Source organism: Melospiza melodia, chromosome 3 (assembly GCF_035770615.1).
Source record: "Melospiza melodia melodia isolate bMelMel2 chromosome 3, bMelMel2.pri, whole genome shotgun sequence".
Taxonomy (NCBI): domain Eukaryota; kingdom Metazoa; phylum Chordata; class Aves; order Passeriformes; family Passerellidae; genus Melospiza; species Melospiza melodia.
Window position 1 is genome coordinate 6,975,631 of NC_086196.1, and position 22,790 is coordinate 6,998,420.

General features: G+C 37.0%; 1 protein-coding gene across 4 annotated transcripts in view; it reads right to left on the bottom strand.

The window, feature by feature from the left end:
• The window catches only part of ARHGEF10 (Rho guanine nucleotide exchange factor 10), a 112,032-nt gene that overhangs the window by 15,464 nt on the left and 73,778 nt on the right, over positions 1-22,790 (bottom strand). For 3 of the 4 annotated variants that reach the window (XM_063150729.1, XM_063150726.1, XM_063150727.1), the window contains 8 exons: positions 21,400-21,515; positions 19,647-19,774; positions 18,972-19,072; positions 17,936-18,057; positions 14,269-14,355; positions 12,714-12,937; positions 11,465-11,622; positions 2,712-2,854 (listed from right to left, as the gene is read on the bottom strand). In XM_063150729.1, the coding sequence (XP_063006799.1) occupies positions 2,712-2,854; positions 11,465-11,622; positions 12,714-12,937; positions 14,269-14,355; positions 17,936-18,057; positions 18,972-19,072; positions 19,647-19,774; positions 21,400-21,515 (1,079 nt within the window). The remainder of the gene's footprint in view (positions 1-2,711; positions 2,855-11,464; positions 11,623-12,713; positions 12,938-14,268; positions 14,356-17,935; positions 18,058-18,971; positions 19,073-19,646; positions 19,775-21,399; positions 21,516-22,790) is intronic. The other variant, XM_063150728.1, reaches the window with a different exon arrangement.

The following is a 22,790-nucleotide window of genomic DNA, read 5'->3' on the forward strand; positions in this document are numbered from 1 at the left end:
AGAGCATGTAATTAATATATAACAGCAATTGAAGCATTGCTCATGTGTGCCCTGCCAAGGATCTTGAGGCATTGGGGCATTGTGCCAATAAAAGACATTACCTAAAACATTCTATTACAATAACATATCATTAGAACAAGTTAATTGTGAGTCTTACCCATATTAGAGGGGGGAGAAAAGCACAAGTGAGTAATATCCAAATCCAACACACAATGCCAAACCTGCTCATTTGCTAAAAAATATTTAAGTATTAAATCTTAGTAAAGCAGAGGCATGGAATGAGATTGTCTTCAAGGATAATGTACTTTGCACTTAGCAAATGCACAGACAGTTAAATATGAGATACCTGTGAAGCTAAGCCTCACAAGGACAAGTTTAAAAAACAGACTTGAATATGCTCAGGGATTTGCACAAACATGGCCTTAAAATCTTGCCAGATGCCTTTACAGATAATGTACATGATGCAGAGCACACAGTATGCATGCATGACAGTAGCAATGAAGTAGCAAGTAGCTGTATTGCAGTATACATGGAGTACCTCCATATTATATATATGGAGATAAAAACGAGTTCAGTAAAGAGGGAAGAGTAAAAGGTGAGCCCTGTGCAACACTTGGATTCCTGCTGATAGAGCAAAGATCACATTTATGCAAAAGATCTTGAGTCAAATCATTACAACTAATTTTCAATGAGAGAGAGCAAACATTTCCTTGCTCCTGCTTCCCCTCACAGCAAATATTCTGCTTTTCACAGTAAGGAAGAGGCAGCTCAGATGTTAAAATATTTGATATAGACAGAGTTTAAATTGCCTCATATATTGTATAATATTGAAACAATATTGCCAGTGAACATGGGAAGGACAACATAGCAGATCACTTTTGGAAACATAAACCTAGAAAGTTATCAAAACAAGTCAGGTCACTAAGTAGGCAGCAACACTGAAAACATTAGTGACCTGTTTGGTCTGGTGAGATGATGAGAAAAAGATCAGTATGTCTTAATACCCATAAAGAAGCAACAGAAAATCATTGCTCATTCACAGTTCTGTGAGGAAGATGACACACTATGCCATGGATATTTGTGTGAAATTAGAAAGATGACCCTCAGCCAGACATACAGACAATCACCATGTTTTTGAACAAAATTATTTATATTGAAGAAACATTACTCAACCCATATGCACCATTTCTTATATGTTACTTGCTGCAGCACTTTTTGTGTGTGCAATAGACCCATAATAACCTGAGCTCTGAATACAACAGATGGCTTAGCTGAGAAATGAGAAGAAACCTCCTGTGATGCTTTTGTAGGAGAATCTGTAGTAACAGCTGAAAAATGAAACTGCCATGTCTGAGAGATATTGGTAGAGTATTTGTTATTTTATGTCTCCAAACTTCTGCTTCCAACACTGCAGTCCATGGCATTTTACTATATTATGACAGAGTAAGCTTTAAACATTCTTTAATCCTGAAAGTTTGTTTAACTCTGGGTTTGTTCTCCTCTGCCAAAACAGCCCAGCATAGCTCAAACTGCAGCCATACCACCAGACTTAGGGAGAGCTGTGTCACAGAATTAGGCCAGACTTGCCAAACCTATTTACAGAGATCTGGCTGTATGTATCCAGCCTCACACAGTCCCAGAGGCTGTGAAACTAACAAAAGTCCATTTCAAGCACCTATCTACATCACTCATCCAAAATCTTTCCCTAATCATACCACTCAAACTACCTACAAAACAAGCCTTAAAGAAAAGCAAAGTAGGAGAATATACAATCCAAGCATCTTACTAGATGAAACAAATCTCTCAGAAAACACAGAAAAAGACGGAGGAAATTAGGATGTTAGCTATTTCCCTGCAAACCCATGACAGTGACTCACAGAATCAATTGTACCAAACAGACAATTGTTGGGAGAAAACACGACCATCAAAGAAAAAAATGCAGCAACAAAGCACACAAAGAAGGAGGCTGTGAGCTCATCATGACTCCTGTTTGAAAAAACTTCATGGCTGTAAACATCATGCAATTCAGTGACACTCTGTTGTAGGTTGAAGGAGAGGTTGAACTCCTGATGATTCATCAACTCTTAACTTTGGAGTACTAAGATACTCTTTTGGTGAAAGCTGTAATTTTGATAGAAATAAAGGTTTAACATTTTCTGGAAAATGTGGTCACAAATGTGAGTTTGAACCCTTAAGACTCTTCTCTCATTCTGAAAAAGCTGGCTTTTGTGGGACTATTAATCAGAAACTGCTCTTATGCAAATAAAATTTTTGTAGGCCACTGAGAAGCAAAACTCTGAAAAAATATATTATGAAATTATTACAAGGTACAAGTAACATCTGACTATATAGAGGCAGTCTCTTAGCTAAAGCTTCTTTTGTAATTAACATGAAATGTGCCTATAGGCACCCAGTTCTCTGCTGCCTTACCTCAGATTTCATTTTTAAGAAAATCTCTTGCCCCAAATACTCTATCATTTCCAAGCACCTTATGGAAACCAGTGGGTAAATGGCAGCAAGGTCTGCTGAGACATCAGCAGGGAACACAACAGCAGAATTACAAACTAAGGGAGTGAGATTTAAAAGAACTGAGACCACATTCAATAAAAATCTCCTGAATCATGATGCTCTTAAACACATTTCCATTTTTAAAATTTCACCACTTATACCCTGAAGCACAATAGGTGAGCAATGCTTTCAAAAGTGTTTACCTCTATGGAATGTGTCACAGTGCTGATTATAAAAATTTGTCCACCACATGCAGCCCAAATGGTCTCCTCCATCACAAGCAGACTTCTAACAGGCAGAACACCCAATTTAACTATCTTCTGAGGTTCTGTGTTCCATGTCCCATCTTCAAGAAAAAAAGAAGAAAGGTTATACACAACCAAATGGTGACCTTTGCTTTAAAACAGTTCTGAAAAGTCCACTGCTTGAATTTCTGCAAGTTGCCACTTCAAGCTACACTGTGATTTCTGAATGATTACTTTTAGCTTCCAGGGTAAATTTGCAAGGCTAAAACAACATTAAGGAGAAAATCCAAACCTAAGTACTCCTATAATTGCGAACAGAGTAAATTTTATCTAGATTAAATGATAATTCAGGAATACCACATTGCTGTTCTGATTCAAGTGCTTTCCTTTCCAGAGGAAATACAGTCAGAAACCCATGGCTGATAAAATTGTCTCCAACCCAGAAGGAGCTCACAGCCAACCTATTTCAAGATGAATCAATTTCTAACTAGGACAGAATCATCCTTCATGTGCAAAGTCATCAGAAAGATTTTTACTGTAGGCTGTAATGAGTGCAGTTCACTCTCTAAGAGCATTTTGATGGAATGGACCATCCTACTACCAAACGCTTCAATTAAGATGGAAATTAAGACCAAAAAAAAGAAGAAATTAAAACTTGGTCTTGTGCCATACCTTCACTTTTCTTACTTTTTCCTCTAATTATAAAACCCACAGTGTTTTCTTTGGACTGTATTTAGCAGATCTAAATTAAATTATGCATGTGTATGTGGCACAATCAGTTATTCAGAGAGGTTCTGGTAAGAACTGCATGCTTCCACCTACTGCTATGGTCACTCTCAATTGCCATCTCTTTGAAACAAGGACTAGGAGATCATTTATCCCCAAATTTAAGAACCAGCAACATAGGCTTCTTGAAACAGTTGTTGCTTTCTCTTTTATACCTACAAATTGACATGTTAAGTACATCAATAATAATTTTAATGTTTTCGTATTAGTGTATATATTGTAAGTGCTCACTGCATATAGTCTCAAAGATGACATTTCTATACATTATTATTTATTAATAATATAAAAATCTGTTAAAAGTAACTGGGTTTTACATTGAGACACAATATTTCAAAAAGCACCATTTCTTCATTGAAAAGCCTTCTTCCTGCACAAGCTGCAGAAAAGTTGTTTACTTTTCTGACACTGTTTTCAACTCAGTAACTACTGAAATTTTGATTGATGAGACCAAAGTAAACAGATCTTTAGGCAAGCACGTAAGTACAATTTTTTTCCTTTCCCTCCTGAAAACAAGTGCATCTTCTATTATTTGCTTAGAGAACGGAGGCACAAAATTTCCTGCTTCACCAATCAAAGTAGCAACAACAATAATGAAAAGCCTCAGTTCTGGAGTAATTCTCAAAATTTCTGTCATCTGTGAGATACAACCTTTGCTGAGTCATTCTCAGGATGAGGCTCTCTTCTGAAAACATCTTTGTAGAAGTGACATTTAGTTTCAGGCTGTCAAAATAATTTTCATTATTTTAGTTTGCATTGAGAAGAGTGCTTCCAGTTATTAGCCTGCAAACTCTCCCAGTAATGTCAGAGTCACTGTGTTCTCTATGACTCATATGTACTATTAGTAATAAACAAACTTTTGGAAAAGTTCCATTCTTTAGCAACCACCTTACCCACAAATTCAATTCTAAACTGGAGGCTGCCCTTACTCTGATTGCTGCAAGCACTGCAGGCCTTCAGAGCCTTCAGAGAGTGAAGCTGCACACGTGTGTGCACAATTTTCATTATGCAAGGGATGCTGACTGCAGAAGTTTAACAACAATCTGAACATAGCACCATTCCTAGGTATAAACCCAGCATAATTCTGCTACATTATTCCTAAGGATAAGGACTATGAGTTTGGGCAAGGAGCAGACATGTTGAGCAAAAAGCTATCTTTTCCAGTTATATTTTCACACTGAAAAAACCAATAACATAAAACAAAAGTTCAGAGAACTTGACAAGTTTTTCTCTTAAATACATTCATAGCATACTTTAATTTATATATAAAGCATAGTTGATACTGAAACAACAGGAAAAAAAGGATTTTTGGGATCTCAGCTGTGGACTCATTTACATTTTGCACAAATTGAATTTCAAACATCTAATGTGCCTTTTTTTTTCTTAAATCTGGACCTTTATGCCCTGAAGTTCCATGTAACTCCTGAGATGACTAAGCATTCAGCCTTATTAATAATTTTCATCCATGTAAGATAGTGCATTCAATACTATTAATGTTATAAATGCCATCTGAGTAATGGATATCTGATTCAACATACATACCTAAAAAACTCAGTTCTCACAAAACCATTTTCTGTTGGCGTGTGTGTTAACACAACATTTGACAATCCAGTTTAAGAGTTCCATAGGATTGGACATACAAAGAAGGTGAGATAGAGGCCTCATCTCTACCACAATTTCTTGAAAAAAAAAGCCTGAAATCCCACTTGATGTATCAGCCCAGGAAAGATCCAAAGCTGTCACTCTACCCTATGACCCTAGTCATGTGATAAGGCTATTCTCTGGTGCTTTTTTATTTCCTACTGCAAACACTGATGTCTTCTAGATCAGACAGCATCTGAGACAGATGAGGAGAAAAAAGGGGTGGGGGGGACACTCTCTGGTCTAGTAATTAGAACACTATTCAAAGGATGTGTCAGCTGTGTTCTGGACCCTGCCTTGGTGAATGACTCATTAATTATACAAAGTGGAATGGCACCAGGAGGACAAATTAAGCCCTGTGCATCTCCTTTCATTTTGTGGCGGCCAGGGAAATCTCTTGAGAGTGGAAAGCATGGGTAAAAATCCACTCAAGCAAGGCAAGGGATTAAGCCTGATAATGCAACATACTTCTGTAAATGCTTTAACCACAGGCTGCTGGCTAAAAGTAAGATCACAACTTCTTTTTGCTGACCAAGACTTTTATCGTCCATCTCCAAAAGTACTTATCAAGTCTGTGTCCAGCTCACAAGTGGTTTAACACTAACAAAATCACACTTTGAAGAAAACATAATACTCTTCCTGCCTCTCTCCAGATCTCAGCAGACCCTGTCCAATACCTGCCTGCACAGACTTCATGTTTGACACTGGCTATTTCATGCTATCTGTCTGATCCAATGTCCCTTGCTTCTGAAATCTAAGGGAAAAGAAGCATTATCTCTGTCTGACTTGTGTAAACACCTGCAGATTAAAGATGTGCTTATGTGAGTAGCTTCAACAACTGGCACTATCCAAGCACTTAGTCACACCACATGCAAAAGAGATAAGGAATAGCTTTGTTTGATGCTATAAAATCCTTTGCTAGTTACTGATTAGAATAGGTTTATTTTTTCCTGGCAAAAGAGAAAAGAAGCAAGAAATAGAAGCCAAGATAAAACTTTTGCCAACAGAATCTCAAGGCATGTCTCATGAGGATATGAATTGCAGGTACAGCTCTTTCAGAAAAGAGATGTGTCTACAAAATCTGAGAACAGGATCAAGATAGAAATTAATACAGGGGCTTCTGGAAATTAGATGTCATGTATTTATGTTGTATATAAGATGTCTGATATTTGCATATTAGATAAGTATTTTAAAAAACCGGAGACAGATTTTATACTAATATATATGTGTTATGTCACTGTGTTATGCCACTGTTTTTAATACTCTTTGTAAGTTATGTTTCTCCAGAAGTTACATGCCATAGTTTATACACCAGTGTTGAACAGTATCTTGAAATGCATATATCAGGCTGTTTAGCTGCATCAAAGTAAGGTCTCTCATTCCCATAAAATATTTCTAAGACTTCAATGAAAAATGACATTATTTCCAGTAGCGCATTTTGTTATTAGTTTTTTTATTTTTAAATTAATTTTAAAAATTAGTTATCTTCCTATCTGATTAAATTTGAGTGAATAGAAGAAGTTTTAAAAAATATCTATTTTATAGGAAAAGTTTTAAAATAATGTTCATTTTATCTTTCTGTGGTTTGTTTCCACAAAACACAATGAAGGAAGCAAAATTATTTTACAATGATTTATAAGAATAGGCTTCCTATTATTAATTTATAAATATTTTAAATATTTAGTACTTTAAAAAATTGTAATTAGTTAGTGCACTCAGGTCTTCATTTGAGATAACCTATTAACATACAGTTTATTTCCTCAGAAAGTCTTTTCAAAGTTTGTAGTAGTCTTGCCTCCCTTTATGCTTTCAGTCAAGCTGAACCGAGCAAGCGCTTTTGTTGACAGCTTCCTCTCTTGCTTAGCAGCACCATTGATGCTTTCAACAGAGCTGCCAGCACAGCCCTGGGAACAGCAGGTCTTGGTTCATTAGTGCAGTGGAGCACAAACATTTTTTCCATCACATGGTACATAACCCAGCACTGTGGAGGAGTAAAACGGTACCTGCAGAAGTCAAAAGTTGAGCACATTCCTTATCACTTGAAAATAAAATGAGACACTCAGGCCTGCTCTTCTAAACAATGTGTAACTAGGAATGTCCTACACTGTGCATGCATACTCATTTTTTCTCCCACATGCATCAAATTCTTCAAGCCAAATAGCTGACAGAGCTCTGCCTACAGTTATACAGGGGGTGGTGCTGAGGTCCTGGCATGAGATACACAAATAAGACTGAAAGCAATGTCAACACATTTTTGGGGATGAGTATTATGTGACACTGCAAAGACAATATTTTATCTCTGTTTCAGTTTCACTGCTCCTCTCCCTAACAGTTCAATACAACTGTTTATTTTTCACAGCAATACCTCTCACAATGTCTACTTGAAGTGGCAATCACATGCCAGAAATCCACTCTTCAGACAAGCTAGAGCAGTACATGGATCCACTCAAGCTCTGACTTTGACATCAGCATTTTACATTTCACATATTCCTTTCCTCAATTTGTCAGAGGACACAAGGGTCTTACCAAATTCATCAGGGTACCTCACCAGTCAACTAACTTGCCAGTCCTTCACTGTTATAACTGTTTTCCTTACTCTTGCATTTCCTTTCAGTTTTTGTCATATTCCTTGATATTAATCCTCTGAAAATGCTCCACTGATTAGTGCCACAAAGCCTCTTTGGACAGGTAAGTAATCAAAATTTCTGACCAACTTCAGAGTTCCCCAAGTTCTTACCAGTGAAGTCTCTTCTGTTCTGTGCATGGCCAAAATTGCCTCAGCTATTATTTCACTGGACCAAACTCTTACTGAACTACTTTCTGCCACAGTAATTCTGAGTTTTTATTTTCTTTTTCCTGTTTCTCTCCTGTACTCTTTACAGAACTTTATGAAAAGGAAATGTATATCAATGTCTAGGAGAAAGGAAGCTGGAACTGACTCCAGTATATCAGGAACAATACACCTATATTATATAAAGATTGTGATTTCCCTTTCCTAAGATACTTTTGTGAATGGAAGTCAAACACATGCTGACCTTTTTTGCTATTACATCACTCAGAAAACACATCTGCTGGGCTGTCTGCAATCATCACAAAGGGGTTTTGTCATGTTTTTTAAACAAAGACAATACAACACACTTTTCCCTTAACCTCTTCTAAGCATGTTTTGCATGGAAATATTAACTCAGCCCGAGGCAAACACTAAAGGCAGAATTTTTCAGACTGATAACTGTGCAAAAGAGAAATTTTGCAATCTGCACCACTCCCCTTCCTATATAGAACAGCATTTAATTTACTAGCTGTCTCACAGTTTCCAAAACAAGTCTTCTCACACACATAAAGCATTAGTGAGGATAATTATCAGGGGTACTGTTTTTACAATTAACATATTAGCTGACCTGCACCCTAGTGTTCTGATATTTTCACAAATCAGCATGTGAGCTCACATTTAAGAGCCAAGTAGGTTTTATGGTACCAGCACCTCAAGACTTTGCTTTCAGTTTGTGTTCAAATACATTAAATTATGTATTTTTAAATACTTAAAATACTAAAAAGTACTTAAATACTTTTTACCTCATATGTGAAAGTATATGGATATAGAGGTCTCTCACTAAAATATGTCTACCCTGCAAAAAGGAAGTTGTGCACCTCCTGCTTTCCCACTAACATGGCATTTGCTCCTGGGTTTACTGTACAGACTTCTCAGTTTCCATTTTTTACTACTTCAAGACAAGATTTCCTGCAGCCAGAGCACTCTAGATGCTGTTGATCTGACATAGATCTCTACTGAACAAAGTCAGAAGAAAGCACTTGCTGTTTGTAAACAGACATCATGGATATTTACATGCACTGACCTCTCTGAGAACAACTGGAGAAATTAGAGTTATTTGGGTAAATGACACAAATGACACAAATCACGGGTCTCTGACTACACAGAGTAAGGCATTGAGCTTCAGTGACTGAACTGATCCACACAGTTTCTGCCCAGGGAGGAAGTCAAAAGGACCCCAACTCTGTCACAGACTGTGAGATAGATTTTCATCCTGGAAGAAAGGTTATCCTTTCTCATTCACGGAATCCTGTAACAAACATTTTTCCTGGGCATCTAACAGTATTTGTCCTTCTCAGGCTTCAAATCAAGATGTAATGCAGATACTTCACAATTCAAATATTTCACATTCCCTTTAAAATCTTTACTTAATCTCCTTTATGATGACAGACCAAAACCCAAGCTGGAGTGGCTGAAAAGTAACCTCCTCTGCAGAAGAGAAGGCACCCCTGATGAATTGCACAAAGCTCCTCAGAGGCTGCATTCCCCCTCCCTCCCATTTCACTGCTTGGATTCCTTTGTTTGGTAAATAGGTCAGTGCTCATAAAAACACCCCTCCAGGGCTGAGTGCCTCACATAACCACAGCAGACAACATAAGGAAGATGGATGCTAACATGGCAGCAGCTGAATCACACAACTTCCATGGGGCATGAACTGGAATAAGCCACACTGACCAAGCAGTAAGGAGAGGGATTACAAGATTAAATGACAAGAGTCAGAAAAATATCATTATTTCTCATCTCAAAGTTCCAGTGACCATGACTCTGACAGACTATGAACATCTCACTGCCCAAAACCAGTGTCTTCAGAAGAAGACAAGCAGAGTATGCTACGATCCTGATCAATACAACTACCTCCATTCTCATAACCAGACTGTAATGCCATCTGCTTAACAGCTCTGCCCCACCTTTGACATTCTCTGTAGATATGCACCCCATGAATCCTTTCTTAGCTATACTGCCAAGGATGTCAGTTGTGTTTTTGAAGTGGTCTTTTCTGGAAGATGTTGAGTGATAGTAATTGCAGCCTTAAAACAGCTTAAATACACCAACACCTTTCAGAGAAGGTGACAGATTCACTTTAATACCCCTCCCAGGTATGTAGAGAAACTGAAATACCAAAAATATTATGAATCTAGGATCAAGACCTCATTCCTGTACCTCAAAAGCAAAGAAAAAAAAATGCTATTCAGTGGTTAAAAAGAATGTTTTAAAGGGAACTGAAATCTAATGCCTGGCTTTGGATCAGAGACAACAGCTCAACAGGAAACCTACTGGGTTGAAGACAACAACTGGACAAAGGAAGTCTCTTTCCCAGCACTTTTTCCCAGATCCTTTGCTGCTTGGGGAAAAAAAAAAAAGCATCCTGTACCTTTCCCAAACAAGCTCTTTATATGATCTAACAGTGGACACATAATTTACCTCAAGATTACAGATACTCAGTTTGGTTCCTCAGTTAGGGACTGGTAGGACTTAGTAGCCAAGGTACAGTGCCACACAAATGCAGATGAACTGTTCACAGAGCCCATCTCTTTAGAGAAGCATGACAACCATCATTACTGCAGCTCACACAAACAAGGCAGGTCTCTGCTGGCTCTGTACCTTGCAAGGTTAGGAGTCTCTGTGCTAACATTTCACTTAAATTAAGGTTTCAAACCTTGAGCAAAGCATCACTGATTTTGAACTGAATCACTATATATATATATAGATATATAGATATATAGATATATATATATGTATATATGTATATATATATATAGATATATAGATATATAGATATATAGATATATAGATATAGATATATGCAATACTGCAGGGAATTTAGTGAGATGTACTGGAAGCATCCGAACCAGCCCTGGAAAAGACAGCTGTGGTTCAGAAAATTTGCCTGGGATTCTCCTTTATTCAAAATATTTTGGCCAATTATTTAGCTAGATACAAAACAACCAAGTGTGATTCTAATAGAAAAAGGAGGCCTACATAAAATACATGAACTGCACACATAGGAAAGGCTTGTGCCATCTGTACAGTAAAAATGAGGTTGTCATTTAAAATTAGATATACAGAAATCTCTACCAATAGGAGATTTCTGCGTTTCATAAACACCAATACTTGGTAGTGGAGAGAAGTACTGTGCTGTGTAAAATACTGAGTACTGCTGTTGGCACATACATTTCTGGACTCTTGCAACACTGAAGAATTCAAGATTTAAGCTAAGGGCGAAAATCAATTGTCATATGCATGTATGGTAAAAGTGGGAACAGTATCAAAGTTCCTACTATCCTTCAAAAAGAGCCAACAAGTCTCTTCAGACATACCGGAAAGAGCAGTAATCCTAGTTCAGCAGTTTTACAAAGAATTTTCAGAAAATACATTAGTGGAAAATTACTTCTGCCAAAATACACTGACATGTCAGTTCCTCAGGATGCCATCAAATCATATCACTATGCAGCATTACCTTCTGCTTTTGTGTAGATTGAGACGTTTCCATTTACCAAGCCAGCAAACAAGTACTGAGACCTGTATGTTAAGCTCATAACAGTTGATTTCTCAGGAGTGAAGAAGTGTTGAAGTCGAATTTTCTTTGAGCCTTGGCAACTTTTGTAAATAGAAATGCTATAGAAAGAAGCAAGAAGAAACAGACCTGTGAAATTATGCTTTACATAGTTCTTGCTAGAATATGCAAAAGAGAAGTTTAAAATAAAATATTGGGGGAAAGAGGACTTTTTCCTTCAATTCTTGACACCCCAGAATGTCTGCATAGACAACTTGCAATTACTTAACATTGACATATGACAACACATTCATATTATCTTGTCTGCAGAAACAGTTATTCAAAAAAGAGACATAATGAAAATTCTGCTCAAAGTCCTTATTATGAGTCTTTCTAAAACTTTAATTAGTTAAAAAACTATATATATATATATATATATATATATATATATAATGTGGAGAACTAGGGAGAAGAAACTAAAAACTCACTACCAGACATCACTTACACATAAAATTTCCACAATTCCTATTGATTGTTACAATGGGTATGGTAAGAATATTGTCAAATTTAGAATTAAATCACTGACTTCTAGAAATGGCACCTTCCTTGGAAAATTTTGTTCTCCTTCATTTATACTGGTTACAAACATCTTCAAAAATCACATCTAGTTACACACTTATGGCCTCAGTAACTATAACAAGATCTGTTTGCTAACTGACCTATAAATTAAGAACATGTAGCCTTGTTCTTCAACACAAATCATGGCTCTGTAGGCCATCAGTTCAAAGACAGAGCAGTAATTCATGTCAATAGTAAACAGCAATATTTTTTTTCATGTGACAAATCCTGCACAAATGACAGGGCAGAAGATTAATGGACTCCGCTCTGCCATTCTGAAAATTTTCCAATACCTGAAGATTACCTTGTAATGTTACAAAAGTAGTATTTATTTATTTCAGATATGATGAACTAAACTTCTTTCATCAATAAGATGCCCTGCTTTAATTTCAAACACCACACGGTATAATTTTAAATAATGTAGAGTGCATTTTATCCATGATGTAAGTGGAATGGATACCTTGAGGTCACTGGATAACTCTTGGATACTTTTTTAAAAAGTAAACATTTTCTTAGAAGTATCTCACACAATTTTGCTATAGAATAGCAAACTTAATCAATAAATCATAAACATTACACCCAAACCAAGAATCACCTTCCTTCTTCCATGCCAAGGCAAATAGTAGGCACATTAGAAGTTTTTGCAAGAACATTTTCAGAGTCTGGAGCTTTGTTTTGCTCTTTCAGCTTCTCCTCCTCTGGTATGTAGACCATGCAGAGAATCCGTGATTCCACATTGAAGCACTCAATAACCTTGGGGCCTGAGCTTTGCAATGAGACTATTGCAACCTGGCCCATCTGATTAGTACAGCTGCCAATCTGAAATGAAAAAAAGAAAATCAGAAAAAGCACAACAGACCATGACTGATACCTGTCTCCAGGAAGATGAACAAGTACAAGAAGGAATGACTGGAATGTTAACTAAAGAGTGCATGTCAAGTTATATGTGCATTAAGACATAAGAGAATAATTCAGCACAAATACAAAATATATCAAAACATCATACATACAAACTTGCCTTCTACACTCACAAAAAAAAAATATGTTTTTAAAGCAAGAATAATATTATGGCCTATTCTGATATCTGACTCAAATGTATATACATTAAATAATGCAGTTACTGTAAGTATCTGTGCAACATGCTACTTTAATAACTGGTGTTCTAATTGTCTCAGGTTCTTTTGAAACAGGTAAAATAGCCGAGGCCTGTCCTTTGCACAGTAACAGCCCTACAAAGAAATGCTCCATCCCAAAAGAAAGAGTCTTGTAAACTTGCTGATACAGAAGCCTAAATTTCTCCCTGATCCAGTATCATGAACATGTCCATAAGCTTGCACATTTTAGGGATCCCTAATGGCCCCCAAGGGATCTCCCCAGGGAGAAGAAAAAAAATCTACCCAAGCACAGTACATGCTTTTGTATAGTAACTCTTTCTGTTTATATGAAATAAAATAGGAAAGAGAAAAAAAGAATATTTTGTAGCAGCAGAAAGATTTAATTTGCATGTTTTTGTAACTACTGTTTACAAATGCCAAGACAAAAGGAAATTATATGGGTTGCCTTGAAAAAGACCACTAAGAAAAGCCATTTCTAACTTTTAATTTGCTAGGGTTCCCTTAAAATTTCAGTATTGTGTTAAATAGGAAAGCTCCTGAAATCATTAGCTTGCCTTTTTTTTTCTTTTATGAACAGCTTCTATCCACCTCATTTTTTCTGCTGGAATATCTGCATGTCTGGGGTCAGAGCAATATGCAGAGTAAGTTTTTTCCTATGCAGATTTAAACAGATTTTTTTTGGCTAAAACATTCTTGAAATATGAAAACAGACAGTAGGACAGTGTAAGCTCATACGGGTTTTAGCAGCAATTGTTACAAATTAGCACATAACTCCCTTCTGAATGTGCTCAGCACTTTGGAATTCGTTCTGTGCTGCACAAATCACACACACTTAACTGACACCCTACAGAGACCAGCAAGATCACATGGACAAATTAGTAGCTAACCCTTTAAACAAATAAACAAAGAGAAGAAAACAGCCCAATATTTCTTTCATACCTACACATTGTCAAAAGTCACAAAAAGCAATGGAAAGAAACAGGAGACAACCACTTTCAGATTTTACTTTGGGTAAAGTTTAAAGATTGCACTTACCCAAAGAAAGCCATGTTCCACAGCACAGGAATCGGACTCTGTTTCTCCAGCAAGGTATGGCTCAGGATTATAAGCAGCACATTCAACCTTCAAGGAGAGGAAAAGAGAGCTGTTAGCACATTAGAAAAATATGCCTGTTTCTGTCTATTTTAGTTTGCAATTAACTGAAGCATTTAAGGATATGAAAGAATCTCATAAAACAAGGAGTCAGTTTAGTTCACCTAGCTCCCCCTGGGCAGGGTCAGCTGCATGGATGTTGCTCCTGACACATTCCTTACCTACCCCTACAGACCTCCACAGCCAAAGACTACAAATTCTCCTTTGCTGATCTGCTCAAATGCTTCATAACTTCATGACTTTTATTAAGTTTTTCATGTCCCCAACCTGACACCATCCCTGATGTAATCATTAGCCTGTTACCTCTCATCTCACACACCAGGTACTTACTTCTCTTTCTCTACAGTGTCCTTTCACATGTAAGGCTGGTATATGTCATGACCCTGCCTGAGACACCTCTTCATTAGGCTAAATTAACATTATCATTTAATTACATATAGTTTTTTTTAAACAATGTTTTTACAAATTTTTGTTTTAAAACTTATTATTGCCACTTTTTCAACTGACATCTCTCCAGCAGAAGTATCAGCCTCATGTGTGTATTTAAGAGCACAGAGTTTTCTCACCCAAACACACTATTCTATGAGAGCTGGTAGCAGTACTACACCATGGTTACCTCTTCAGAAACCTGTTTCTACACATCTCGTTCATTACTGCTCTTTGTAACAATATTACATTCCTAACTAATCCTTACCTTGCTGGTCTATCAAAAATTACTTTAACAGACCAACTAAACCACCTCTTCAATCTGGATTTATGAAACTCCTAATTTCTCAGTGAGCATACCATGTGTCTGTCCTGCTGACTGTCAAGCTTTTTATTTTCCTTCCCCTACCCCCCCCCCCCCCCAATTATTTCTCCAGGTGCCTTGATCATTCTGAATGGTAATACTATCATTCTTGAGACTTCAACTCCCGTCCAATCTCCTGTCATCATGTTACTGTCAGTATATTAATAAGAATAGTCATGATTTTATCATGCAGGCCATTAAAAAAAAACAACTGAAAGCAACACCAGACTCAAGGTCTATATTTAAAGTCCATCCCAACTGGAAGATAAATCAAGCATCAAGGATCTGAAAAAAACCCCATTTTTATGACCAGTCATGGATTTCTAATTTCCCTAATATCCACGGGCATTTCATAAAGCTTATGTAAACACTTCAAAATACATAAAAGCAATTCTTAACTGTGTGGAGAATAAAAAGGTTTCTAATGAGGTGTCATACTACATTTTTACACTAGATTCTCTAGAATTCAAACTAATGTGCTAATCTTGGACATCAATGTCCTTGTGATTATATGGTAGTACTAGCGAAAACTCAGTTAGTATTAACTTAGAGTACTCAGTATTAACTCCCCATAGCCTAGCAACATCACCTCCAAACAGTGAACAATTAAAAGAAAACACAAAAACCACATCAAACAAAAATAAAAAAAAAATAGAAATAAAACAAAAAAACCCCCACCAACAAACAAAAAAAAAAAAAATACCCCAACAAAACCAAAAAAACACCAAAAACAACTTGGCAAAAGTTAAGAGTTCTAAATTCCAAGTTTACTTAATTTTCCAAAGTGCAAAGAATTTTACAGTCTCCTTGAAGTCAGCAGGCATTACTAAGTGATTTGCCTTAGAAAAAACATTATTTATTCAGCAAAGCAATTCACTATATACAGATAAAACTTTGAAATCAATAGATGAAAAAAAGAGAAAGAAAAATAGCTTCCATGCCTGTCTTAGCATGTCTCATTTAACACATGCTGAAGCTATCTACTTGTAGTGATTTACAGTAGCTGTGACAATGAAATAAATCACTAGTGAAAAATAAGACCGTCTGCATGTTGGATATTTCCCAGGCTCCTTGTTACACCTTGTGTCACTTTTCATGTTAGTCAAAAGTGATGTTTTTTTCCATAGTTAAACCCTGGTAGTTTAGCTCTCAGTTTTGACAGAAGCCTGGGACATGGACCTGCTCCATGTCTCCCTGCACCAGTGGGCAGCCTGAGCAGGACACAGAGAGCCAGCAAACAGGGTTAGCCCAGCAGAGCTCTCTTCTCTCAGCTGGGGCTGGAGAGCCAAACTGCACCTCAGGCTGCAGTAATACTTAAGTCATATTTTCTAGTATCATCAAGGGTTTGGGAGAACCAGGAATGAGACCTGGGCTCACACCCACATTACTTTAGGAGCTGCAAAACTGGCAAAGTTAGCTCAGGGCTGAGGCCAATATTGTCACACACTCTGCTCTCCTGAGGTGACCAAGGCAAAGATCTCAGCCAACAGTAAAGGTGACAAACTTCCCTTTCCTTTCAAAATAAGAAGACTCTGCTCTAACTTGATTACAAGAGTTGAGCCTGGGTCTTCAATGATGCTGGCACACATTTTCAGGACTTACAAATGGCTGGGCGCTAAGGAAATACATACATTATTTAAGTTTCTGAAAAAATTTCAAAATAGCTGGTTATTTCATCAGTGATGACTTTAGAAAGTAAACCCCAGAAAAAGCTGTTTAATAAGAGAAGCATGACTGGTTGTATGGGAAATCAGAGAGTTTCAGTAAAGTTTAGCTGCTCTGAAAGCCAATATCAGAGGAATAGATTGTCTTAGCACCATTACACATTCCTACTGCATTTTGAACCACCAATTATTTTCCCCCAATATCCAATTTGTACACTCACATTTGAAGTGAAGCTGTCAGCTGAGCTTCTCTCCTGTGTAGGCTGTTCTAGCAGTGAGGGCCTGCAGACTCACCTCTTAAAGCAGCACCAATGGAATGACATTAACTTAACTTTGGGATTCTATCCATACATGCACAATTTCATTTCCATTAGCCTTTTTGCACAAGACTTACTGACTGCTGGTCAATAAGAAATCCTGTTGGTACACTGGATAAACAGTATCCAGCACTCTTCCCTTTCACCTATTGGTTTGGTATTGTACTTATTTTCATCATCAGAGTCAGTGGTCAGTAAGGCTTCAAACGGATATATTGCTTTGGGAAATGAACCATTCAGACAATGTCCATATCATTGTTCAGAATATGACATTTTACACAAGATTGCACAAAACATAATTTAAAAAAAATATTTTAAAAATATTTTTAAAATATTGTTCTCTGTGCACCGATGAAAATCAGAAATTTGAGGAGGATTTAGCACAGTTACACCAGGAAAGGACAGCTTTCATGCAGATCAGATTCCTGCTCTTTGTAAGCTTTAGGTTACTTCTAAGCCCCAAACACACACTTGGAAATCTCAAGATCAACTAAAAATGCCCAACAGTTCTGTTTACACTGAGTGATTCACTTACATATCAAAGTGAATGTCATACTATGTAAAAATAAACATTATGATCCTTAGTGCCTCAAAGATTGCAGCATTTTGCATTCTTGTGACTCTTCTGGACCTTTAATTGCTAATGGCCTTAAACCAAGGTAGCTGCTCAAGAGAACTAATAGATGTGAACTAATAGATGTATTTACAATATGGTATTCTTGAGAAATTATATCACATAAGAAAACCTAATTGCAATCTCATATCAAAATTCCATTCACCTTAAACTCCTGTTGCTTGGCCATCATCACTGGCATGTGTCTAACAAGGAGAGGATGTTTTTCCTTTTTGATTTGATTCCCATCATCTTCTATGCAGAACCAACCTAACAGGTTATCCTCTGCTGTAATTGAAAGAAAAAACAATAAACACTCCCCAATCCTTTCAGTGAATAATCACTTCCACCTTTCCACAGAAACAGAAAAGAATTCTGTCAGGATGAATCAATAAAAATCAGGCTGTTCTTATGCCATAGATGCATAAATGACAACATAAAACTATGAGCAGAAATTCAATTGAATAGATTACATTCATACTGATAATACAAAAAAAGAACATCTTACATTAGCAAAATGTTAAGGATAGTCTCTTAATGACCTTGTAAATTGAATATTGAAAGAGGAAAAGACACATCAAGCCTCTCCTCAAGATTCTTAAGAAATCTGATGTTGAACAGCATTTCTCTGCCTGTTTAAGAAACATCACTACCAGCTGCCAGTTATCATAATTATAAGGATCCTTGTCCTGGAGTGATGGAAACATCCATTCTCTCTTCTTTTTTGTTATTTTGCTTGTCTTCCATGAGACATCACAAAAGCACTTTATTTTGACCATGTGCTGGTGAAACTTGCTTTCAAGCAAGTTAATGTTTCTCAACTTAGGCACTGAAAAGTCCAAGTGTCTTTGGAAACCTATCCCTTTGTGCAAACACAGGAGATTAATAACATCAAAGGACAGCATATTTTTATTGCTCTTAGAGACTATTTGTGTTTATCTAGATGCAACAATTGATAACGAATGCCAGACTTCATTAAAATACTGTTAAAAATATATTCCTTCATAATGAGTGCCCTGTTTTATCTATTTCATTACTTTGTAGTGACACACAATCACTACTATTTACTGTATTGCAATTTTAAACATGTACAGTTTTCACCAAAAAAGGAAAATCATTCTCGAAAAAAAAAAAAATACATATTACACTGTACATTGAGAGCTATTTTAACTTGTTATGAAATTTGAGCAAGTAGGAATTACCAAGGGCCAGTTTAGCCATTTGTAAATTGTTGATCCAAGACTGTTTGATGGCAGGGGTAAATGTATTGAACACAGCTGTAAAGAAAGTTGGCCGCCCAGACCTGCAGTGCAGAAAAAAAAAAGCCACCTATAAATGCATTGGGTATGAATACAGCCATGGTTAAAAATACTGAGCAAGATTAAATTTCCTTATTTTCTAATACTTAGACAAAGACTCAGCTCTGACTGAAGTGTGCAGGCTATGATATGCCATATGCCATATGCTTTACATGAAATGTTCTGAGAGGAACTGGAGAAGGAATATAACAGTGACTGTACCCTGTTAGCTGTCACTGCCACGGTTCCCCTCTTGCTTCTTGCATCCAGAACTCTGGGCTGAGGTGCAGGAGAAAGGGTACAGTGCTGCTCTGGAACGTTAAAGCTGGGCTGAGGTACAGGAGAAAGGGTACAGTGCTGCTCTGGAACGTTAAAGCTGGGCTGAGGAATGGGAGAAAAGCCACAGTGCTGCTCTGGAGCATTAAAGCTGCCAGCATTATGGCATAAGAGCAAAACTCAGGGGCTTACTATGGAGACAGAGGGGAGGGAAGAGCTACAGATTCCTAAATTCTCACTCATACATCTATACCTAATACATAAACCAATTTAGAAAGGTTTTTAATCAAGATTTCTACTGACTTGTCCTGTTTTCCTGGGAGTTGCAGCTGAATTCTACAGCGATCTGCTGCTCTGATTTCATCTTCTTTTTTCAAAATCAGTTTTTGTAAACCTGAGGTCCAGTCATGGGCTACAGATTGGTTTAAGTTCTGAAAAATTAAAAAAACTAGAATTCAACACCAGCCTACCTGCCTGTTGCAATCAGGATAATAAGGTAATTCCTGCATACACCAAACAATGACGCATGCCTACAATTAGACCACATTTCCATCATGGATAATTTAGCCATAATTGTAAACACAGATCAGAAATATCTGTAAAATATTTTCTAATGTAATTTATCTGAACATTTAATCTCACGCTGCTCAGTTTAATGATGCATAAATGACATTCCCAAGTGTTTGTCAAATTCAAACATGTGAATTTGTATCAGGTGTATGCGTAAGCCTTTTACTTTATTCCAGCATCACGAATTCTGCTACTAAAGAAAATATTTTGAAAACATCAACAAATCATGTAGAAAATATGCTTTTGTTCAAATCTTTGAGTCAAAATGTTTAGAGAGTCATCATGAAAGATGCGTGGTCTAAATCTGTTTAAGATGCTGAAGCAATAACTACAAGGTGAGTGTTCTGCTGCAGAGAGTAAAAGCTCACCTGAATGTACAAAGCATCGAGACTAACAAGTACACAGAAGTACCCACACTACCACACTTTCCATCAGAATTCTATGACAACTTAAGTGTTTTTCAAATATCAAGAAGCCAACCTCATTCCTCAACTAAATTCCTGTAATGATCTTACACATATCTACCCTGAAACAATGACTGATTTTTAAGTTTTCAAAGTGTAGTTGACTCTGGCTGTCAGTGCAGGCAGAAAGGTTTTTTATATGGTGACAGGTGAATGTCTTATGGTATATCTGTGCTATACATATTCCCAATTATGCAGATGAAATTCACTTTCTAATACTTGTGAAGCTTTTTCCAAGAACACTCTTTCCATAAATTTTGTTCAGAGTACATACTTTCACCAAATGCTGTTTTATTTAATGCCTTTACTCTGAAGCCAAGATATGTCAAGAGAAACTCAGCTTTCATATATTCATACATGTACACACATTTGTAACCTGTGGTGGCAGGTAGGAGTTAAAAACTACATGTAACCACATATAAAATGCATAAAAAACCAAGCAAAAAAGTAATTGTTTGAAGTCTCAAGGCTTCATTTGGTGTTAAATACTACACTTGTTTGCCAGAATATAAGCTAAATCAAAGGGATGTGAACAAAGTTAAAGCAAAATAGTTTCAAAATACTTCTGAAAATCCTTTTATATTTTTGCGATTTATACTCAGTTTTAAGTACAGTTTCCCCTCAAAAGCCAGGATTATGAGCTTGGATGGGGATCAAGAGCTTCGTCCACACAACCATCCTCCTATTACCATGTCTAACTGCCAGAATCCAATTTCTTAACATCAAAATGTAATTCTGTTTCCATGTAAGCTTATCAGCTACTGAACAAATGCAGACACTTGTAGTATCCACCTACACTTAAAAACAATAAAGAAAAGCAAGATTAGAAGGACAGCTGTAATCTATTTATAACACTTAACAGTCAACAGTAAATGCTGTTTACTAGAGGTAATACTAGAGGTAAAAATTATTCCACTTTTTGCAGAGAGAACTAAAGAATGCCTTGCACAAACCCCAGGGAGAGGCAATTATACAACTTTACAAGAACAGACTCGAAAAATAAATCCAGCTTTGTTTATTACCTGATAGTTTCCTTTAAGGCTGCTTATTAATTGGCTAATTTGACCAAGTACATTCAAGTCATGTAAAAGGTTCTGCAGATCATGGTACAGTTGCCCTGGTCCCATATAGAGCTTGTCTGAAATAAATAAAACCATAAGGTTATACATAACAAAAATATGCAATTTTCAGTTGAATGAGGAAAGTATCACAAAGACAATATAAACATATATTACATCTTAAAATCAGAGTGCTTCATTTCTTTGCACGTACAGGCATTCCCATTTGCATTTCCTTTTAGATCATCTTACTCCCTTTTAAGCTACAAAGAAGATTCAAGTTGTTCATCTAGTTGTTCATGATGGAGAGCACTATCTGCAGTTTTAATATCTCACACTAGAATTGTAACAAATATCAAAGCTTTACTGGTCCCAAAATCTCCTGCTGCCATGAAAGTTTTGTTTAGCACCAAACATCAGACTTGCTGTAACACATTAATGCAAACATCTTTCCTGGAGGTTGTTTTTGGTTACATGACAAGCAAAAACATTTATCTGTAGCTTTTGCTATGATGGTTTAAAATTAAAAATTTGCTTTATTGGTCATGAGACAGTTCTGGGTCATATGTCTATAGCCTAACTCTAACACAAGCCTGCAATTTCACTGAACCACTTGAAATTTTACTGCAATCATGCTTAAATCAATAAAGGATCTGTTCTAAAATCAGCAGCAAATCTGAACAGCAGCAGAAATACTTTTATGCTAATAATCAACAAGTACAAGGGAACAGTAACTCAGAAAAACACACTGTTTACTAGGATAAGGTGTCCATTTAAATGCACAAAGCTTACAAACCCCTGCTAACATACTCTGACTACCATGATGCTAGGAGTGGAATGGTTATGTAATTCCTTTGGAAACAACATTCACTGTTCCATAAAAAAAACCCACCCTGACTCATACAGAGTCAGCATGTTTCCCTTGGGCTGAATGACAGGAACAGGACTGGATTATCCTGCCAGGAAACTCCTGCAGATCCTTTAGCTCACACAGTGCAGTATCCAAACTATGGATCCTCCATCCTTAGCAGAGCTTTGGAAGCCAGTCTGTGGGCAGCTGGATCAGAAGGATTCACTGTGTGCACACAGTGCTGCTGCTGGCTCTGCAGACAGCTGAGGAGCACGGGCACGAGCTGTGCCACCTGCCCTGGCTGCAGGGCAGAGGGTGCTGGGCACAGCCCAGGTGCCACACACACACTGCTGGCACCTCTGCTCCCCCAGCCTGCTGCAGGGCCAGGGTACACAACACAAACCAAACAAAAAGCTGTCCAAATAGCCTAAATCAGAATAAATGTGAAAAATAACATGCATGAAACAAGTCTACTTAAATCATAAGTATATTTTTAGTTAGGTAT